This window comes from Theropithecus gelada, chromosome 5 (genome assembly GCF_003255815.1).
Source record: "Theropithecus gelada isolate Dixy chromosome 5, Tgel_1.0, whole genome shotgun sequence".
NCBI lineage: Eukaryota > Metazoa > Chordata > Mammalia > Primates > Cercopithecidae > Theropithecus > Theropithecus gelada.
The window spans coordinates 150,226,793-150,248,020 of record NC_037672.1 but is presented as its reverse complement, the minus strand read 5'-3'; the positions used below and the strand labels follow the sequence as shown (position 1 = coordinate 150,248,020).

General features: G+C 40.6%; 1 protein-coding gene across 5 annotated transcripts in view; it reads right to left on the bottom strand.

Moving 5' to 3' along the window:
* The window catches only part of TRIM2 (tripartite motif containing 2), a 188,042-nt gene that overhangs the window by 50,880 nt on the left and 115,934 nt on the right, over nt 1-21,228 (bottom strand). For 2 of the 5 annotated variants that reach the window (XM_025386754.1, XM_025386752.1), the window contains exons 2-3: nt 18,396-18,577; nt 13,498-13,735 (exon numbers count right to left, since the gene is read on the bottom strand). In XM_025386754.1, coding sequence (XP_025242539.1) covers nt 13,498-13,735; nt 18,396-18,529 — 372 coding nt within the window. In that variant the 5' untranslated portion in view covers nt 18,530-18,577. Of the gene's footprint in view, nt 1-8,068; nt 8,166-13,497; nt 13,736-18,395; nt 18,581-21,228 lie in introns of all 5 variants that reach the window. The other 3 variants (XM_025386753.1, XM_025386751.1, XM_025386756.1) reach the window with 2 other exon arrangements.

The window sequence follows — 21,228 nt, the reverse complement described above, 5'->3', positions numbered from 1 at the left end:
CTAATCTACTGGAACACACTTCATTAGCCACATATGACAAAAAATACAAACTTTACAAAATTAGTTCCATTAGATAATAAAAATGGGGAATGAAAAAATATAAAATAATTAGTTTAGAAAAGTCACCAAATAACAACAGCAAAAAACTGTAATAACCATCAACAAAAAACCCTAGGGAGAGGGGAGACTCTGATTCCCAGAGTCGCCACAATATACTACTTTAAATGTTCAGTTTCCATTGGAAAAAAGTGAAGTACACAAAAAAGGGCAAAGTTCACAAAGAGGAATAAAAGAAATTAATAGGCACTCTCCCTTAAGAAGCCCAGACTGGACTTACTTGACTTTAACTCTTTCATATATGCTCACAGAGCTAATGGAAACCATATATAAAGAACTATAAGAACAATGTCCCACTAAATGGAGGATATTAATAGATAGGAATTACTTTTTTAAAAGCCAAATAGAAATATTGTAGGGTTAAAAAATATAACTGCAATGAAAAATTCACTAGAAAAGTTCCACAGAAAATTCAAGCAGGAAGAAGAAGTTTAACTTGAAGATAGGGCTATTGAGATTATACAGTCTGTGAAGCAAAAAAAAAAAAAAGGGGGGGGGGAAGAAACAGTAACAAAACCTAAGAGACCAGTGGGACATCATCAAGTGTACCAAATATACCTAATGAGAGTCCCAGAGGAGAGGAAGAGAGAAAGGGAAAGAAACAATATTTGCAAAAGTAATGGCTGGAAACTTCCCAAATTTGATAAAAGACACAAATCTACACATCCAAAAAAAACTTAATAAAATCCAAACAGGAAAACTCAAAGAGATCCAAACCAAGAAACAGTATAACCAAAACGTAAAAAGACAAAAACAAAGAGAGAATTTTGAAAGCAGCAAGGCAGAGGTGACTCATTTTATACAAGAAATACTCCATAAGCAGATTTTTTTTCTTTTTTCTGAGATGAGTCTCACTCTGTCACCCAGGCTGGAGTGCGGTGGCTCAATCTCGGTTCACTGCAACCTCTGGCTCCTGAGTTCAAGCGATTCTCCTGTCTCAGCCTCCTGAGTAGCTGGGATTACAGGTGCGCGCTACCATCCCCGGCTAATTTTTGTGTTTTTAGTAGAGACGAGATTTCACCATGTTGGCCAGGCTGGTCTCAAACTCCTGATCTCAGGTGATCTGCCTGCCTCAGCCTCCCAAAGTGCTGGGATTACAGGCGTGAGCCACCACGCCCGGCTGCAGATTATTTAATAGCAGATTTCTCATCAGAAACTATAGAGGACAGAAATCAATGGGGCAACATATTCAAACTGCTGAAAAAAAATAAGCCTGACAACCAATACTTTTTTATCTGGCAAAACTATCCTTTAAACATGAAGGAAAAATTAACACATTACCAGAAATACAAAAACTGAGTGTCTGTTGCTAGTATACCTTCCCTACAAGTCATGCCAAAGGGATTCCTGCAAGCTGACCTGATTTGATACACTACAAAGTAACGTGGGTCCACGTGAAAAAATAAGGAAAGCAGGTAAAGGTAACTACATAGATAAATATAAAGGTCAGTATTAATGCATTTTTGGTTTCTAACTCCTACATGACATAAAATAAAACTGCATAAAACCGCATAATCTATAATTACAAATTTATGTAGATGAGCATATAACATATAAATATAAGCTAGAAGAAGCAAGGATTTTACATACTATTGAAATTATGTTGGTATTAATTTGAATTAAATCGTTATAAGCTAAAATGTTAATTATAACCCTCAGGGCAAACAATAAAGAAAAATAAAAAATATGTATAGTAAAATAAATGAGAGGGGAATCAAAATGGTATACCAGAAAATATCTATTAAACATAAAAGAAGGCAGTAATGGAGGAATAGAGGAACAAAAAGATATGCCATACAGAAAAAAAATAGTAAATGACAAAAGGAAAGAAAGCCTTTCTTTTCAGTAATTAACTAATTTAAATGGATTAAACTCTCCAATCGAAGGGCTGATACTGGCAGACTGGATTGAAAACATAATCCAACTATAGGCTCTCTATAAGAGATTAATTCTAGATCCAGAGACTCAAATAGGTTGAAAGTGATAGGATGGGCCAGATGTGGTGGCTCATGCCTGTAATCCCAGTACTTTGGGAGACAGAGGCAGGAGGATTGCTTGAGTCCAGGAGTTCAAGATCAGCTTGAGCAACATAGTGAGAGACCCTGTCTACTAAACAAAAATTAGCTGAGCATAGTGGCATGTGCCTGTAGTCCTGGCTACTCAGGAGGCCGAGGCAGGAATATCAATTGAACCCAAGAGTATGAGGCTGCAGTGAGCTATGATCATGCCACTGTACTCCAGCCTGGGAAACAGAGCAAGTCCATCTCTTAAAAAAAAGAGAGAGAAAAAAAGGAAAAGAAAAAAAAGAAAGTGAAAGAATGAAAATAATATTTCATGCAAACTGTAACCAAAAGGGAGCTAGAGTGGCTATTCTAATATCAGACAAAATAGACTTAAGACAAAAGTTGGACAGTATATAATTGACAGAAAGGATATTATAAAATTGATAAAACTTTAGTTTGACCAGAGAGAGAGAGCGAGGTGGTGGGGGGCAGGGGGGGGTGCAGCAGGGGTGGTGTGGGAGAAGAGAGAGAGAAGACTCAAATTACAAAAATCAGGAAGGAAAGTGGTGGGGAAACTATTACTGACATCACAGAAATAAAAAGGATTATAACAGAATACTGTGGATAGTTTTATGCCAACACACTGAATAACTTAGACGAAATGGACAAATTCCTAAAAACACACAAACTACCAAAACTGACATGAAGAAATACAAAGTCTGAATAGACCTATAATATGTAAGGAGATTGAATCAATAATCAGGACACTTCCAACACAGAAAAGCCCAGGACCAGATGGTCTCACTGGTGAATTCAACCACACATTTTAAGAAGAACTAACACCAATCTTTCTTAAACTCTTTAAAAAAAAAAAGAAGAGGTTGAGGGGTAATACTTCCTAACTCATTCTCTTAGTCCAGTATTTCCCCGATACCAAAGCCAAAGATACCACAGGAAAATTACAGACCAATAACCCCTATAAATATGGATGAAAAAATTCTTAATAAAATGCTAGCAAACTGAATCCAGCTGTATATTAAAGAGATTATACATCATGAGCAGGTGGGATTTATCCCAGGAATGCAAGGGTGGCTCACCTAGACAAATTACTGTATGTAATACATCACATTAATAGAATGAGAGAAAAAAACTCATTATCATCTCAATTAATGTGGGAAAAGCATTTAACAAAATCCAACATCCTTTCATGCCAAACTAGAAATAGAAGGGAACTTCCTCCTCCTAATAAAGAGCATCTACAAAAAACCCACAGTTAACATCATACTTAACCAAGAACAAGAGGATATTCCCTCTCATCACTTCTAGTCAACAATGTACTGAAGGTGCTGACCAGGGCATTTAGGCAAGAAAAAGAAATAAAATGCACCAAAATTGGAAAGGAAGAATTAAGAATTTCTCTATACAGAGATGACATGATCTTATATACAGAAAATCCTAAAGAATAAACACACACACACACACACACACACACACATTCACACAATTAGAGCTAATAAATGAATTCAGCAAAGGTGCAGGATACAAGATTAACAAACAAAAATCAGTTGTATTTCTAAACACTAACAATGAATAATCCAAAAGTGAAATTAAGAAAACAATTCCAAGCTAGGCATGGTGGCTCATGCCTGTATTCCAGGACTTTGGGAGGTTGAGGCAGGAGGATTGCTTGCCCTGAGACCAGGCTGGCCAATATAGTGAGACCTGTCTCTGTTTAAAAACAAAAATCCATTTACAATGTTATCAAAAAGAGTATAACATAGTTGGAAATAAATTTAACCAAGGAAATGCAAGACTTGAATACCGAAAACTACTAAATAGCCAAAACAATCTTGAAAAAGAACAAAATTGGAGGACTCATAGTTACCAATTTTAAAATTGACTATAATGCTACAGTAATCAAAACAATGTAGTACTGGCATAAGAATAGGCATATAGATCAATGGAATAAAATGGAAAGTACAGAAAGAAGCCCATACATCTATGGTCAATTGATTCATGACAAGGGTGTCAACACAACTCAATGGGAAAAATAGCCTTTTCAACATATTATGCTGAGGTAACTGGAAATTCACATCTACAAGAATGAAATTAAACCCTTCCTTCAAACCATATACAAAAATGAACTCAAGATACATAAAAGGCCTAAATGTAAGCTAAAACTATAAAAATCTTAGAAGGAAACAGGGGTGAATCTTCATGACCTTGAATCGCAATGGATTCTTAGCTATGACACCAAAAGCACAAGCAACAAAAGAAAAAATAGAGAAATCAGCTTTCGTTAAATTAAAAGTATTTCTGAATCAAAGGACACTAATAAGAAAGTAAAAAGAAACCCCACAAAATGGGAGAAAATATTTGCTAGTCATATCTGATAAGGGTATAATAATCCAGAATATATTAAAAATTCTACAACTCAACAACAAAAAGATAACCCAATTCAAAACTGGGCAAAGGACTTGAATAGACTTTCTCCAAAGAAGATATACAAATGGTCAATTAGCACATGAAAATATGATCAGCATTGTTAATCATTTGGCAAATGCAAATCAAAACCACAACAAGATACCACTGCATACTCACTAGAATCAAAAGTCAGGATCAAAAAGTCAAAAATAATAAGGGTTGGTAAAGATGCTGAGAAATTAGAACACTTATGCTTTGCTAGTGGAAATATAAATTGGTGCAGCCACTGTGAAAACAGTTGGTGGTTTCTGGCCAGGCATGGTGGCTCATGCCTATAATCCCAGCACTTTGGGAGGCCAAGGTCGGAAGATCACTTGAGACCAGGAATTCGAGACCAGCCTGGTCAACATGGCAGAAACCCCGTTTTTACTAAAAATACGGGCATGGTGGTGGGCACCTGTAATCCCAGCTACTCAGAAGGCTGAGGCAGGAGAATCACTTGAACCCAGGAGGCAGAGGTTGGAGTAAACCGAGATCATGTCACTGCACTCCAGCCTGGGCGACAGAGTGAGACTCCGTCTCAAAAAAAAACAAAAAACAAAAAACAAAACAAAAAAAACCAGGCCGGATGCAATGGCTTACGTCTGTAATCTCGACACTTCAGGAGGCCAAAGTAGGCAGATCACCTGAGGTCAGGAGTTTGAGACCTGCCTGGCCAACATGGTGAAACCCCATCTCTACTGAAAAAAAAAAAATACAAGGCAGGGCATGGTGGCTCACGCCTGTAATCCCAGCACTTTGGGAGGCGAGGTGGGCAGATCACAAGGTCAGGAGATCAAGACCATCCTGGCTAACACGGTGAAACCCCATCTCTAGTAAAAATACAAAAATTAGCCAGGCGTGGTGGTAGGCACCTGTAATCCCAGCTACTCGGGAGGCAGAGGCAGGAGAATGGCGTGAACCCAGGAGGCGGAGGTTGCAGTGAGCCAAGATCATGCCACTGCACTCCAGCCTGGGGGACAGAGCGAGACCCCGTCTCAAAAAAAAAAAAAAAAAAAAAAACTAGCTGGGCATGGTGGCATGCACCTGTAATCCCAGCTACTCAGGAGGCTGAGGCAGGAGAATTGCTTGAACCCAGGAGGAGAGGCTGCAGTGAGCTGAGATCACACCACTGCACTCCAGCCTGGGTGGCAGGGCAAGTCTCTGTCTCAAAAAAAAAAAAAATTCAAGACCATCCTGGCCAAGATGATGAAACCCCGTCTCTACTAAAAATATAAAAAATTTGCGGGATGTGGTGGCATGCACCTGTAGTCCCAGCTACTCGGGAAACTGAGGCAAGGGAACTGTTTGAACCTGGGAAGTGGAGGTTGCAGTGAGCCGAGATTCCACCACTGCACTCCAGCCTGGAAAAAGAGCAAGACTCTGTCTTAAAGAAAAAAAACAGTTGGTGGTTCCTTAAAAAGTTAAACATAGAATTACCATATGGTCCAGCAATTCCACTTTTAGGTAGATACCCAGGACAATTGAAAGCATATGTCTGCACAAAAACATGTACATGAATGTTCACAGCAGCATTATTCATAATAGCCAAAAAGTGGAAACAACTCAAATGTCTATCAACTGATGAATGGATTAATAAATTATGGTATATCTATAAATGGAATATTATTTAGCCATTAAAAAGAGTACTAAAATACTATAACATGGAAGAATTGAAAATATGCTAATTGATAGAAGCCAGACTTTAAAACTCACATATTGTATGATTCCATTTATATCAAATGTCCATAGGAGGCAAACCTAGAGACAGAATACAGGCTGATGGTTGCCAGGGATTAGTGGGAGGAGGGAATAGCAGGTGACTGCTTAATGGGCATGGAGTTTCTTTTTGGGATGATGAATATGTTCTATAATTTAGACAATGCTGATGTTTGCTCAACTTTGTGACTATACTAAAAACCACATTAGTTGTACTTTTTTAAATGGTTGAGACCTGGTGCAGTGGCTCACTCCTATAATCCCAGCACTTTGGGAGGTCCAAGCAGGAGGATCCTTTGAGCCTAGGAGTTCGAGACCAGCCTGGGCAACATAGCAAAACCCTATCTCCTAAAAAAAAAAAAAAAGTTAGCTAGGTTCGTGGCATGCACCTTTAGTCCCACTTACTCAGGAGGCTGAAGTGGGAGGATCACTTGAGCCTGGGAGATTGAGGCTGCCATGAGCCATGGTCATGCCACTGCACCCCAGTCTGGGTGACAGAATAAGACTTTGTCTCTAAAACAAAAAACAAACAAACAAAAACAACAACAACAAAAAAAACAGGCCAGGCTCAGTGCCTCACACCTGTAATCCCAGCATTCTGGGAAGCTGAGGCAGGCAGATTGCTTGAGCCCAGGAATTTGAGACCAGTCTGGGTGACAGAGTGAGATTCTGTCTCAAAACAAAAACACAAACAAATAAAATGGATGAAATATTAAATTTTATGTGATGTGAATTTTATTTTTTATCTTGTATTTATGTATTTATTTACTTTTGTAGAGACAGGGTCTCACTTTGTCACCCAGGCATGTCTCAAACTCCTGGCCTCAAGTGATCCTCCTGCCTTGGCCTCCCAAAGTGAGCCACCAAGCCCAGTCTGAATTTTACATCAGAAATGAACAAACAAAAATTGATCACAGCTTTGAAGAGACAGCAGCAGACCTGGGTTATTATTTCTAGTTCAATATCTTGTGTGTCTTGGGAAGCCAAGGCCCTGAAATGATTTTGAAGTATCAACAGCTAGTCATTCTCAAAGGCTTGTGCTTGGGTTCTGACAGCTTTGGTTGAAGCTGAGAGTTAATTGTGTGGGGCCTGTAATTCTGCTGAGCTCATCCATTTCATCCATCTCCAGTGAGATGATGCTGGTGTGGCCCGGGGTGGGTGGGCAGGCCAAAAGCCGGGATGAGCTTGTTGATGGATAGTCACCGCTTCTGTTCACCAGAAGAGATTGGCGGGATCCTATGCATTCCTAACATGCAAAAAGGAGGGTCAGGGCCTTGCAGCCAACCCTGAGGCTTCTTAAGGGAACTGACAGTTGATCCTGATATGGAAGCAGAAACTTGTTAGTGGAAGTGGAAACTTGTTAGCGAAGTGGAAACTTGTTAGCGGCAGGGCAGTCTTAATGAGGACCTCTCCTTTGCACCTTTGACACCCTTGATAGTCAGGTGCCTAAGCAACCAATAACAGGGTTTAATGATCATTTGTGTTCCAGGGACCAGGAAGCATGAGCTCAAGTGTCTGCTTTAAGTGCAAAGAACCTGTTAGATCACTGGCCATTATTCTTCTTTTTCTTTTGTATTTGAACAATGCCACCATGGCAGTTTAATTAGAAGACAGATAGTGTTGCAGCACTTAAAGTTGATGACAGGCTTTCATTCACCCGTGCCAATCAGCATCAGACAGTGGGGATGGTAGCACCCTGCTTTACTGTTAATGACTTGATTTTATTAACCTTCAGATGCTTGGATTGTTTTTAAAGATCTACTCACAGCAACTAACTGCAGCAATTTATCTGGAACATTGCATGCATTTGGCTTGAATAATGAAGACTTCTGTTTCAAAACAGCAGCAATGAACTTCTATAATCTATAATCAAACAATAGAATTATTTAAGGCACATGCTGCTAATTTTCCAAGCATTCTTGCCCCCTAATGTTGCACATTTAGATTATTTCCAATTTTTGAATTTTATCCTCCGCTCTAGCTATTTCCTTAGAAATATTTCCACTGATGGAATTACTGGATTAAAAAATGAGAGGTTGTGTAAAATACTCATTATATTTTGTCAAATTGACATAAACTTTCTGAAGAGCAATTTACCCTTCCACCCACAGCATATGAAAATGTCTCACCATACATACCCTTAAGAGCGCTTGTTACTACCTTTTAAAAAATTTGTAGTTAATTTGAGAAGAACTGATTATTTGTGAAGCTTGACATTTTTCCATATATGATTTTTAGGCATTTATATATCCTCTGTGGATTTTCTGAGTTCTTTGCTCATTTTCTTTTATGATGCTCATATTTTTCTTAATTTGTAAGTGTTTTTACATATTAAGAATTTGCAGGCCAGGCGGGTGGCTCATGCCTGTAATCCCAGCACTTTGGGAGGCCGAGGCAGGCGGATCACGAGGTCAGGAGATTGAGACCATCCTGGCTAACACAGTGAAACCCCATCTCTACTAAAAATACAAAAAAGTAGCCGAGCATGGTGGCGGGTATCTGTAGTCCCAGCTACTCGGGAGGCTGAGGCAGGAGAATGGCGTGAACCCAGGAGGCAGAGCTTGCAGTGAGCCAAGATCACACCACTGCACTCCAGCCTGGGCAACAGAGAGACACTCTGTCTCAAAAAAAAAAGAAAAAATAGAATTTGCTGGGGGGCTGGACATAGTGGCTCGTGCCCGTAATCCTAGCACTTTTGGGAGTTCCCTTGAGGTGGAAGGATCCCTTGAGGCCAGGAGTTTGCAACCAGCCTGGGCAACATAAGACCTTGTCTCAACAAAAACTTAAAGAATTAGACAGGCATGGTAGCATGCGCCTGTAGTCCCAGCTACTCTGGAGGCTGAGGCAGGGGTATCACTGGAGCCCTGGAGTTGGAGGTCACAGTAAACCATGATAGACAGTGCCACTGCACTCTAGCCTTGGTGACAAAGTGAGACCCAGCCAAAAAAAAAAAAAAAAAAAAAGGAATTTGCTGGGGTATTTGGGGTATTTATTAATTTTACAGCTAATGTCATAAATTAAGCTACTAATGATTTTCTTTTTGTTCTATCTTCATTAAATTTTGGTATCAGGGTTATAAGCATATCACAAATTATCACAAATGAAATGGGAGACCTTTCTAGCTTTTCCTAAAATGCAGAAATATATATACTATGTATTTAATAAACATACTATACTATGTATAGATATTTCTGTTCTTTTCTTTCTTTGTATATGTTCTATATGTTTATTTTATTACTCTTTTCCTAACTTGAGTTGAATTCTTTTTTTGGGGGTGGGGGTAGGGGCAGGGTCTTGCTTTGTCACCCAAGCAGGAGTACTTTGGCACGATCACAGCTCATTGCTGCCTCGACCTTCTGGGCTCAAGCAATCCTCCTGCCCACCCCCCAACCTTTTTTTTTTTTTTTTTGAGACAGAGTCTCACTCTGTTGCCCATGCTGGAGTGCAGTGGCACGATCTTGGCTCACTGCAATCTCTGCCTCCCAGGTTGAAACAATTCTCCTGCCTCAGCCTCCCAAGTAGCTGCGACTACAGGCATGTGCCACCACACCCAGCTAATTTTTGTATTTTTAGTAGAGATGGGGTTTTAACATGTTGGCCAGGCTGGTCTTGAACTCCTGACCTCAGGTGATCCACCCGTCTCGGCCTCCCAAAGTGCTGAGATTACAGGTATGAGACACCGTGCTTGGCCTCATGTTTTGATTTTTTTGGTGGGGATGAGGACTCACTATGTTGCCCAGGCTGGAATTCTTTTTAAATAAAGGAAAATACTTAAACCTATAAAATTTCCTGGGTAGAGATTTGACCCTACACATTTGATAGAAAAAGTTTCCACTTCCAATATTTTATAAATAGTCCAATTTTCTATTATTTTCTCTGATTAAATAATTACTAACTTTTAAAGGAGATTTGTTTTTTCCCCATAAACATGTGTTACTAATGTAATTTTAGTGCATTGTAGGGCAGGAACTTGATTTACACAATGGGAAAATATAGTGATATTTTCTTTGTGACCTAGTATAAGATTAATTTTAGTTGCTGAAGTTCTCACGATCTTAATAGCTTAGCTTAACAGACTTTAGCACATGCCTTTTTATTTGTGGGAGGCAGATTCTTGAGTCAAAGAGTACTCTTTTCTCTGAAATTCACGCTCTCTTCTCCAGGCCCACAGATGCTATTCTAGTTCTACCTCTTATCTCTCATTTGGACAGTTCAGTAAACTCATAATTGGTTTCCCAGCCTTTAGTGTCTGCCACCCCATTCCTCCAAAATGTCAATAAAATACCTATCTCCTGTTCGGAAGGCTTTGATGCTTTTGCAATTTAAGAAATTGACATCAAACATGTTCTTAATGACATTCACAGCTCATCCCAATCTTTCTCCATCTTTCTTTTCAGGTCCACCTGTGCCTCATCCTCACCTTCCCTGTCTCCATGTTCTAGTTGCTTCCTTGAGCTACAAGCTGTTGCCTGAATTTCATGACATTCTCACTTACGGAGGTAACATTTATTTATTTTTTCTTAATTTTTTTTTTGAGACAGAGTCTTGCTCTGTCGCCCAGGTCGGCAATCATGGCTCACTGCAGCCTCAACGTCTGGGCCCACAGGATCCTCCTACCTCAGCCTCTAAGTAGCTGGGACTACAGGTGCACCCCCCTCATGCCCAGCTGATTTTTGTATTTTTGGTAGAGGTGGGGTTTTGCCATGTTGCCCAGCCTGGTCTCAAACTCCTGGGCTCAAGCAATTGGCTTGCCTCAGCCTCCCAAAGTGCTGGAATTACAGGCATGAGCCACCATGTCTGGCCCTTAGAAACATCAGGAGACCTACTAGAGACACTGGTGTAAATCTGGGATGTGAAGGGGCTGTCATGTAGAATGAGAAATAATGACAGTCAGAAATATTAGCTCGGCCGGGCACAGTGGCACACACCTGTAATTTCAGCACTTTGGGAGGCCAAGGCAGGTGAATCACTTGAGCCCAGGAGTTTGAGACCAGCCTGTGCAACATAGTGAAACCTGTCTCTACAGAAAATACAAAAATTAGCTGGGCGTGGTGGCATGCACCTGTAGTCCCAGATACTGGGGCAGAGGACGGGACTGAGGTGGGAGCATCGCTTAAGCCAGGAAGATGAGGCTTCAGTGAGCCATGAACGTGTTGCTGCAGCCTGGATGACAGATCGAGACCCCGTCTCAGAAACAAAAACAAAAACTGGAAAACCCATAAAAAACAAAACAATCTAATGTTTCTAAGACTTTACTCCTCTATCAAGTCACGTCTCCCGAAAGCCTCATTTTAAGGGGCACTCTTACACCTGATAGAAATACCTTACCAGAACTAGTACTTAGAGTGCAAGCTCCAGGCAAAGACAGCCTCAGCATTCACTAAGTGCCAGTGTGAGAAGCGGTCATGAAGAAAATACTCAAACTGCTTTCAAAGGCAGCATTTAAAAGTTCTTTTTACAAAATTTACACGATCAATTTCCCTGGGCGTACAATGCATGGAAAACTGATAGTTATTAATAGTCTGGTGTGCTTTCAATTAAATCGCTACAGATGTGTAAGTCATGGTGTCCTTCTCTTGTTTTGGCTACCAGAAAGCTGAGGATGCTATTTCCTCCAGGGTTAGCTTTTATGATGTGCCCAGCAAGCTTTGTGACTTAAACTTTTCCAGCCTCAGTTTCTTCATCTATAAAGTGAAAGTAACTAACAACTACTTTGCAGAGGGGGGTTTAAGGAGCCAAATACGGTGTCTGGCAAATTTGTTCAACAAATATGTATTGACTTCTATGTATAAGACACTGCCCTCAGTGCTAGGGGTCTAATGACAGGTCCTTGCCCTCCCAGAGCTCACATTCTAGAGGGAAAGCCAGGACTAATAAGTACACAAATACACAGTTGATGGCAGGCAGACTACAGTGAGCGCCAGGGAGGAAAGAAAGAAGGGACATGATGGAGGGTAACCGGCTGTAAGAGGCGACCTGTGTTAGATGGTACAGGTGGAGAAGACTGCTGTGTGCAGGAGAAATTTGCAGTGAGACTTCAAGGAAGAGAATGAGCTCGTCACATAAAGAGGGAACAAAGAGCAACCCAGGCAGAAGGAACAGAACAGCCAGGCCCTGAGGAGGGAAACCATTTGGCAGGTTCTAGGAGGCTGGTGAGGCTCCAGCACAGCGTGCAGAGAGCATGCTGGGAGATGAGGTAAATAAACAGTAGTGTGGCTAATAAGAATTGCTTTGCTCTAATGACTACTTGCTTGTCTTAGTGGTTTTATTATACCTGGGCCTTCTATTTTAAGCAGTTTCAAATACTTTTGAAGTGACCAATATACAAATGAGATGAACATAAAGCCATTAATTAAAAAATTTTAAAGTTGACATATATCAAGATGTTACTATATGATTTACATGACTTGAAAATTTAATTCTTCCAATATTCTATACGGTAAATACTATTATTACTTCTTTTTAACTGATAAGGAAATGAGACACAGAGAGTGTAATAAACTTGCCAAAGCTGGCACAGGGAATAAGTTTAAGAGCAGGATTTGAATCAGGCCACCTGACTCCAAAGCCAATGTCCTTAGACACTACACAATGCTGCCTCTTCAGGTTACATAGCTATTGTGACTCAGTTACTTGATGGTACACACAGGTCCTCCTGAGCTTCTAACAGTTATTGTACTCACTCGTAGCAGGAAATATGTTTGGAATTCATAATCTGTAATCTACTACCAGGGATTCACATAGCTTCAAATTCTATCTATTAATAAGGAATAAGGTCTCATGTAGCATGAGAAAATATCCCTCCCAAGAAAAATAAAGAACTCCAATTAACATTTTAATAATCATTCTCAACTTGCAGAACTTATCCATTGTTAAATCTGTATCCATAATTTATTACACAGATGTTTATGTAGGTCAAAGTATGCCCAGCTTGCAAATAGCTACTGGTTTGCTCTCCTGGGGATACCAACAATATGTGTGAAGGAGACACAGTGGAGATTGATTTCGTTATTTAAATAGTTCTGGTCAAAGAAAGCGAGCAGGTAAAGTAGTCTGAGGGCTGGTAAAATCTTTTTTAATTACTCATTTTTCCAGATGGAGTTCTGTTTCCATGTGTAATCTCTGATGTGCCCAAAGCCTCCCAAGGCCACAGTAGTCATGCTCCCGGGCAGTATCTGCCATCCGAGCCACTTACATTCCCATCGTGGTTTGGGCAAGAGAGAGGCTTTCCCGCAGCCACAGCAGTGACTGTCTCCAGGATGGAAGACTCCTCAACGTTGCTGCCTGGAGTTCGCTGCAGCACGTCCATCAGGTTTGTGATGAAGAAATTGTTCTGGAGCGCAGCCACCCCTTTCTCGGGCAGGATGGAGGTCTGGCGGCACACTGGGCAGGAGAGGGTTAAACTGTGGGCGGGAATGTAGTTCTGCAGGCACCTGTTGCAGAAGCAGAGGTGGAGGGACACTTAGCACAGTGCAAAACCACCACTTCTCACAGATACCATACATGTTCTCAGTGACTACACAAGGTGTTTGGCAGAAACTCCCATCCCAGTCTCCTTTACGAGAAAAATAATATTTCAGAAACCAACAGGTAAGCTGTACTCACACTAATCAGGCAAATGATTATGCTCAAGGAAAAAAAAGTCATTGGCCTTTGTAGTGTTTTCCAGAGGCTTGGCACATAAAGTGTGGTCCAGGGATGAGCAGCCTCAGCCTCCCTGGGGGGTGCATTTGGTAGAAATGCAGAATCTTAGACCCTATCTGACACCGGCTGAGTCAGCTCCCCATGTGATTTGCATACATGTTAAAGTTTGAGAAGCACTGGCTCACAATATCTAGCAGTGGGCTCACAAATGTGTGGACTTTGAAAATGGAAGAAACACATCAAATATTTTTGTTAGCAATGAAATTCTTCTTACGTACAAAATCATAATGAGATATGAAAAACACATCAAAGTGGAAAGGTTTGCTTGAAGCAAGGATGGGACACCCAGAGTCAGAGCCACACCATCTCTTCTCCTTGTCTCTACTCAACAGGTATCAACTTAACTCATTTAGTTAAAGAAGTGTGTCACTAGTAATGACTCACACATACGCTGCTCATTGAATTCAAAGTACTTCCAAAGAACCTATGAGGTAGTTACTGTCATGATTCCTTGAGACACATGATGAAACAGACAGAGACAGGCCGGGGTACTTGTCCAAGATACTTAGCTGGCCGGGGGCAGAGTACAAATTCAAACACAGGTAGTTTGGCACCATAATCTTAAGCTCTCAATAATCAGACTATACAATTTTTCCAGTACCTAGCCAAACAATTCAAAACACACCAACCTAGCCCCATTCCCCTTATTTTGCAGATGAATAGACCTGACATCAGAGACATTCACTGATCTTCTCTACGTCACAGAGGTAGCTAGCCCTGAACCAATACCAGACATGAAACAGCTTTTGCTAAGGTCATTAATGACGCCTGAATGCAGCAGATGTTTTTCAATTTTACCTTACTAGACTTCTGGGAAGTATCATTAAGCTTGACTATTGCTCTGCTCACCTTCCTTTTTATTGAAAAATTTCTCTTCCCTTGACTGTATGACACCACACTCACAAGGTTCTCCTGTCTGCTCTATCTTTTCTGAGTCAGTACAGTTTTGAGTTAATCAAGGTTCCATTCATCATAAGACCTCTTCTCTTTCTGGAATATTATATTCACATCACATGTGTGGCTACAAGCATAAGGCTCCCACAATTATATTTCTTCCCACAGGCATCTCCTTTGAGCCCCATTAGCTGACTTCTTGACATCTTTTCTTAGATGTCTTGCAGGTCCTAAAACTCAACATGAACAAAACCAAACCCAAGATCTGCTCCCAGACTGTATCCTCTGCCATTCTTGATGAATAGCACCTCCATCCATTTATTTAAACAAACCAGAAACTAGGAGTCATTCTTAAAACAGTAACTCCCTTACTATTCTTCATTTCCCATATCCAACCCACCACCAAAGCATGTCAATGCCTACATATCTTTCTAACCTCTCCAGTTTTCTTCATCCCATGCTATATTACCATCCTTGTACCCTCTAACACTTCTCCACATTGCAACCAGAGTGACCTTCTCAAAACTCAAAGTTAGTCATTTAACTCTCCCTCCCACACCATCTGAGATGAAAGCCTTGCCATGGTTTCCACTTTCACTGCTCTTACAACAAAGACAAAAATACATACATGGCAACATAGATTACACATCTCATATGGCCTACAACCTACATATTTTCTGTCTCTTCCCCTCATTTGCTGCATACCAGCCACAGTGGGCTTATTTAAGTTCTTCCCCAGTGTTGAATAACCCTCTCACTGTAGCACCTCTCACTCACTATAGCAACCTCCCACTATAGCACCTTTGCACATACCTCAAATGCTATTCACTCCCCTTTGCTTAATTTTTACTCATCATTGGGGTTTCTGCATGATCATCACTTCTGCAAGGAAGCCTTCCCTGATTAGGGCAAATTCCTCTATTATATTGTTTCCTGTGTACTTCTCATGTATAGCAACTGTCACTGGTTTAATTTCACATTAGTCTGAGCAATTAGGGTGTTAATGACTGGCTCCTCCACTAGGCTGTGAGTTCCAAGGGGCCAGCAGCTGTGTCTGGCTTTGCCCGTTGATGCTGTTTTGGAAGATGTGGGATAAGAGAGTGACTGTAAGGTGCTCACTGAGTAGCCAGTGTGAATGTCCAGCAGAGGCTGAACATGGGAGTCCTAGAGCTCACTCTCCCGACAGTGAGACAAGCTGTAAAGTTTTGTCTCAGCATAAACAAAAATTTCCTCACTGGGCGCAGTGGCTCATGCCTGTAATCCTTGTACTTTGGGAGGCTGATGTGGGCAGATCACGAGGTCAAGAGATCGAGACCATCCTGGCCAACATAGTGAAACCTCGTATCTACTAAAAATACAAAAATTAGCTGGGCATGGTTGCGCATGCCTGTAGTCCCAGCTACTTGGAAGGCTGAGGCAGGAGAATCACTTGAACCCAGGAGGCGGAAGTTGCGGTGAGCTGAGATCATGCCACTGCACTCCAGCCTGGTGACAGAGCAAGACTCTGTCTCAAAAATTTTAAGGAAAGTTGCCAGCACCTTCAACACCTTCAAACAGAAATCTTCTCAGCTGGACGCAGTGGCTCACACCTGTAAGCCCAACACTTTGGGAGGCCGAGGCAGTTGGATTGCTTGAGCTCAGGAGTTTGAGACCAGCCTAGGCAACATGGAGAAGCCCTGTCTCTATAGTCAGGCATGGTGGTGTGCACCTGTGGTCCCAACTACTCAAGAAGGTGAGGTGGGAAGATCTCTGGAGCCTGGGAAATTGAGGCTGCAGTGAACTGTGATTGTGCCACTGCACTCTAGACTGAGTGACAGAGTGAGATCGTGTCTCAAAATAAGTAAATAAATAATAAACAAATAAAATAAAATATAAAAGAAGAGGAAATCATCTCAACATGCATGAGGCTGGAACAATTTTAACACAGAGCATTCTGTAAGAACTTGCTGTAGCAGGATCTCGCAAATCTCCACCACTAGCTATTGGATGGGGAGTGGGAGTAGGTTGGGCTAGACCCCTGAAGAAGATAGCAGGGGCAGACCTAGGGCAGCCAGAGTGTTGTTTCTCACCTGTCAGGGTGAGGGAGTAGGACCCAAATAATAGATAGGCTGGACACTGAATCCTGGGATATGGGGCAATTCTGCCAAGCTCAGACTGAGTGCCTCTGAACGCACTTCTATGGAGAGTGTCTGCCAAGCTATGCTGACTGCTGCACGTCAGGAAACCATCTTATCATGTGTGCCCAGGGACATATGAACGATTAGCTGGTATTCATGTTTTAGGTGTACCTATTAAGGGGATGGAGGAATCACACTCTAATTATTTTTGGAATATGAATTACCAAGCACTTAAGCCAAAGTATAAAATGAATAAAATAAAAAGTGCTCTATATACCACCACTAAAACAAACTAAAACCCATATACGCAAGCACACGCACACACACAAAACCCCACACAACCCCAAACAAACAAAAAGCCACAACTACTAGTAACAAATCTACCTTCTCCTTCCATCCATCACCACCATGAAGGATATGGTTATTCTTTTGCAATTGAACCTTGCAAAGTAAATCAACTCAAAAAATGGTCAGTCAGATAATAAAGACATGTTAAATCAGATATTTGGGTAATCGGCATAGATTTGAAGCCATTTGAAATACTGATTTCCAGTTCTATCATAGGAAGTAAAGCATTTTCAGTATGTATATTAAATAATGATAAAAATGTATTTAACAAAATGCTATAAAACATAATTACCATATTTATTTTTAAGAAAGATATATAACTTCACTAGGGAAATACTTATAAGTAAGATAAACTAATTACTAACAAACTTATACTTACATGGTAAGTTAAATAATGGAGTAAAAGTATATTTTGATAACTGATTAACGCCCCTCTCCAAAAGCAAATACTCTATCAAGAAGATAAATAAGGAAGTCTGTTTTCACATATAACAAATTACATAGTCAGGTAATTTATTTAATATATATATTTTTTTTCTTTATCTAAAACATCATAGCATTCAAATGTGACATTAATATGTGTCTGAAGAATCTTTGGAAAAGAAGCTATACCCTTTGAAGTAACCACTCATATATGCAGATGTTTTACCTGATTTGTTATATGGGAGGAAACGATAGATTTTTTTTAATTGACTCTCAAAGACCCTCTGTAGGGATCTGCTGTGGACAAAAACTGTTTCACAAAGAACAAAGGGAAGTTTTAAAAGATTTTTCAACTTAACATTCTTATTTAATGCTCCATCTCTTGTGTAAATGAATCAGTAGTTACTAGATTGCTTTCTCCTGCTTATAATGGTTTGAAATAAAGTAAATTATTTGCAACTCATGATTCCGTTTTTCAATGTCTGGCAAAGGCACAAGAGATTAGTTTTCTCTCAAAGGTAACTGTAGATTCTGGGAAAGAATCTTGCAGTAGGTTGTAGGAGGTCAGCCTGTGAAACTCCCTTCTCCAAGCACAAAGGAGGCTTACCTCTCGCAGAAAGTGTGCAGACAGGGGAGAACCTTGGGATTCTTGTACCGTTCCAGGCATATACTGCAAATCAGAAACTGCTTGTCAATCTGGCGCACCACAGGACTTGGGATGTTGGTGCCTTCACTGGCCATCCTAGACCACTGACATGGGGGGCCGGCTGTCTTTGACCCTGCACGCTGCTGCTGTCAGACAGAAAATCAAAACAGAAAAATATATAATGATCTGTATGAACAAGTCAATTACTGGCTCTTTCACCGTAAGCATTGTGTTATAAATTAAGGTAGAAGTCAACATTAGTGACCTCAAAATGACCAATAAGCCAACCCTTATTGCTATAGGAGTACAGTGAGCTCCCTGTTGTTTGTTTTGTAAATCAATAAAATCCTCACATGTTCGCCACGCAAACAAAACAAATTAAAAGATGGCGTGTTGTACAAAGAGGTATGTTTGCTGGGTTTCAAAGCAGTGGTGACTAAGGGGATAAATACTTTATATAGCTATGTCTGCTTATGCCTTTAGCCATGACTATATTTAAACATATATTTACCTTTTATATTCTTATTAAAATTGAATATGTTTTTCCAACTATTGTAGTTGAAGAGGTTGGACTGTGTCACACTAAAATATGTCACTTTGATATAAGGATTATTTTGAGCTGAAAGCTATATAGAAAGAACAGACAGAAGAGGACCTCTCTGCCCTTCCTCATCTGCCTAAAAGCGGGGCATAAATTTCTCTTTTGTAAAGGAAATTTCCATTTGTAAAGGTGTCTCTCTCTCCGGAGCCAGGAAGAGAAGTCTCTTAAACACTGAAGACTGCATGGAGATGATCTTGCAAAATGATCTTACTAAACAAACCTTATCTACCACACATTCCAAAAATTACTGCCCCAGGAGTCCAAACCCCTCTTTCTTTTGTCTAGGCAGTTCTCCACAATATATTGTCCTTTGTCCAAATGGTATGTAAAACCCAAAGAGGAGGTTGTGAAGCCCTTGACAACGTAAAATTAAAAATAGTATCAAAAAAGTGTATGCCTTTTTCTCCTGTTAATCTGTCTTTTGTCACTTTAATTTATAGACCCTAGGTACATACTCTAGGAGGGCAGAATAAAAGTTTTTCCTCCCCTACATGCTATTAATATGCATGGGGGTGATAATTGGAATTTTAATTAAAAACTTTGTATATGGTTCAGAGTGTCTTCTTTAGGACTAAAAGTTTATAGATTTGAAACTAAAATATATTTGCTATGGGGCAGGGACAAGGCTAGAGGTGTTCCCTATAATTTAAAAGAAATATCTGTTGGTATTCATGTCTGGGCATTTGGAAGACCTGGTGAAGTGAATTAATTCAGAGCAGGTTTCAAAATGTTAGGGATCATGCCAGGAAAGGAGACTCAGAAGAGGGCAACAGAGAAAGAGAAGACAGCAGAGAGTTTGAGAGCACAAGAGAGGAAAAAGTTACAACACAAAACACAGCTTCTTTTACCACCTTAAAGAATTTCTGGCTTCTACACCAAAGGCATAAACCAAGGCTGAGCTAAAATTTACCTTTTCGTCTTCTAAATATTTGGTAAGGCTTCCAGAGCCCTCTAATTCCCTATGGAAATACTCTTTAACAAAAAGAAAATAAAAGAGGGAGAAAGTGAAACTGCCTTTGCAAAAACTATAACTGAGAAAATTACGGCAGTGAAAGAGATCAGACCTAACTGGCTCCATCTTGCTTCTAACTTTTAAGCTGTCCTTGTTCATTCCTGGGCATAGGTTAAACTAACCTTGGGAAGGAATTGAGTTTATAGTTTGACTCTGAAACAAAATTGATAATAGCACTTTTCCAAAAAGACCCTTTTTGCCTGAGGACCAGTCTGCCTTTGTAGGACTAACAAATTAGCTACAAGATTAGAAATTAAGGTTTAGGGGCCATGCAGCCTCTGGCTGCAAGAGTCTGAACCTCCCCAAATTGCTCTTCGGGATAACAACACTATTGTAAAACCAAAGATCAGTACTTGAGATGTTTTGCAGAGCCTGCACTCAGTAGATCAACTGACACCACCCAGACCCGTAATCTGGCTCAACCAGCTCTGTGATCCCACCCAGGAGCAGAAGACAGCAAGAAAACCCCACTTTGACTCCTCTATGATTCCATCTCCAACCTGACCAGTCAACACTCCCCACTTTCCCAGCCCCTACCTGCCAAATTATCTTTAAAAACTCTGATCCAACTGGTTTGAGTAATAATAAAACTCTGGTCTCCTGCACAGCTGGCTCTGAGTGAGTTACTCTTTCTCCATTGCAATCCCCTGTCTTGATAAATTGGCTCTGTCTAGGCAGCAGGCAAGGTGAACCCGTTGGGTGGTTACAAAAGAAAGAAAGGGAAGAAAGAAAAGAAAGAAGAAAGGAAGCAAAAGAAAAAGAAAGAGAAAGAAGGAAGGAAGGAAATAAAGGGAAAGAAAGAAAGAAAAGAGGTTTAATATTTAATATGACCCTGGGCAGGAGGTCATATTATTCTTTATTATTTATTATTATTATTTTTTGAGATGGAGTCTCGCTTTGCCACCCAGGCTGGAGTGCAGTGGTGTGATCTTGGCTCACTGCAAGCTCCGCCTCCCGGGTTCATGCCATTCTCCTGCCTCAGCCTTCCGAGTAGCTGGGACTACAGGCGCCCGCCACCACACCCAGCTAATTTTTTGTATTTTTTAGTAGAGACGGGGTTTCGCCGTGTTAGCTAGGATGGTCTCGATCTCCTGACCTCGTGATCTACCCTCTTCAGCCTCCCAAAGTGCTAGGATTACAGGCATGAGGGGTCATACTATTATTCTTATTCTACAGATTAA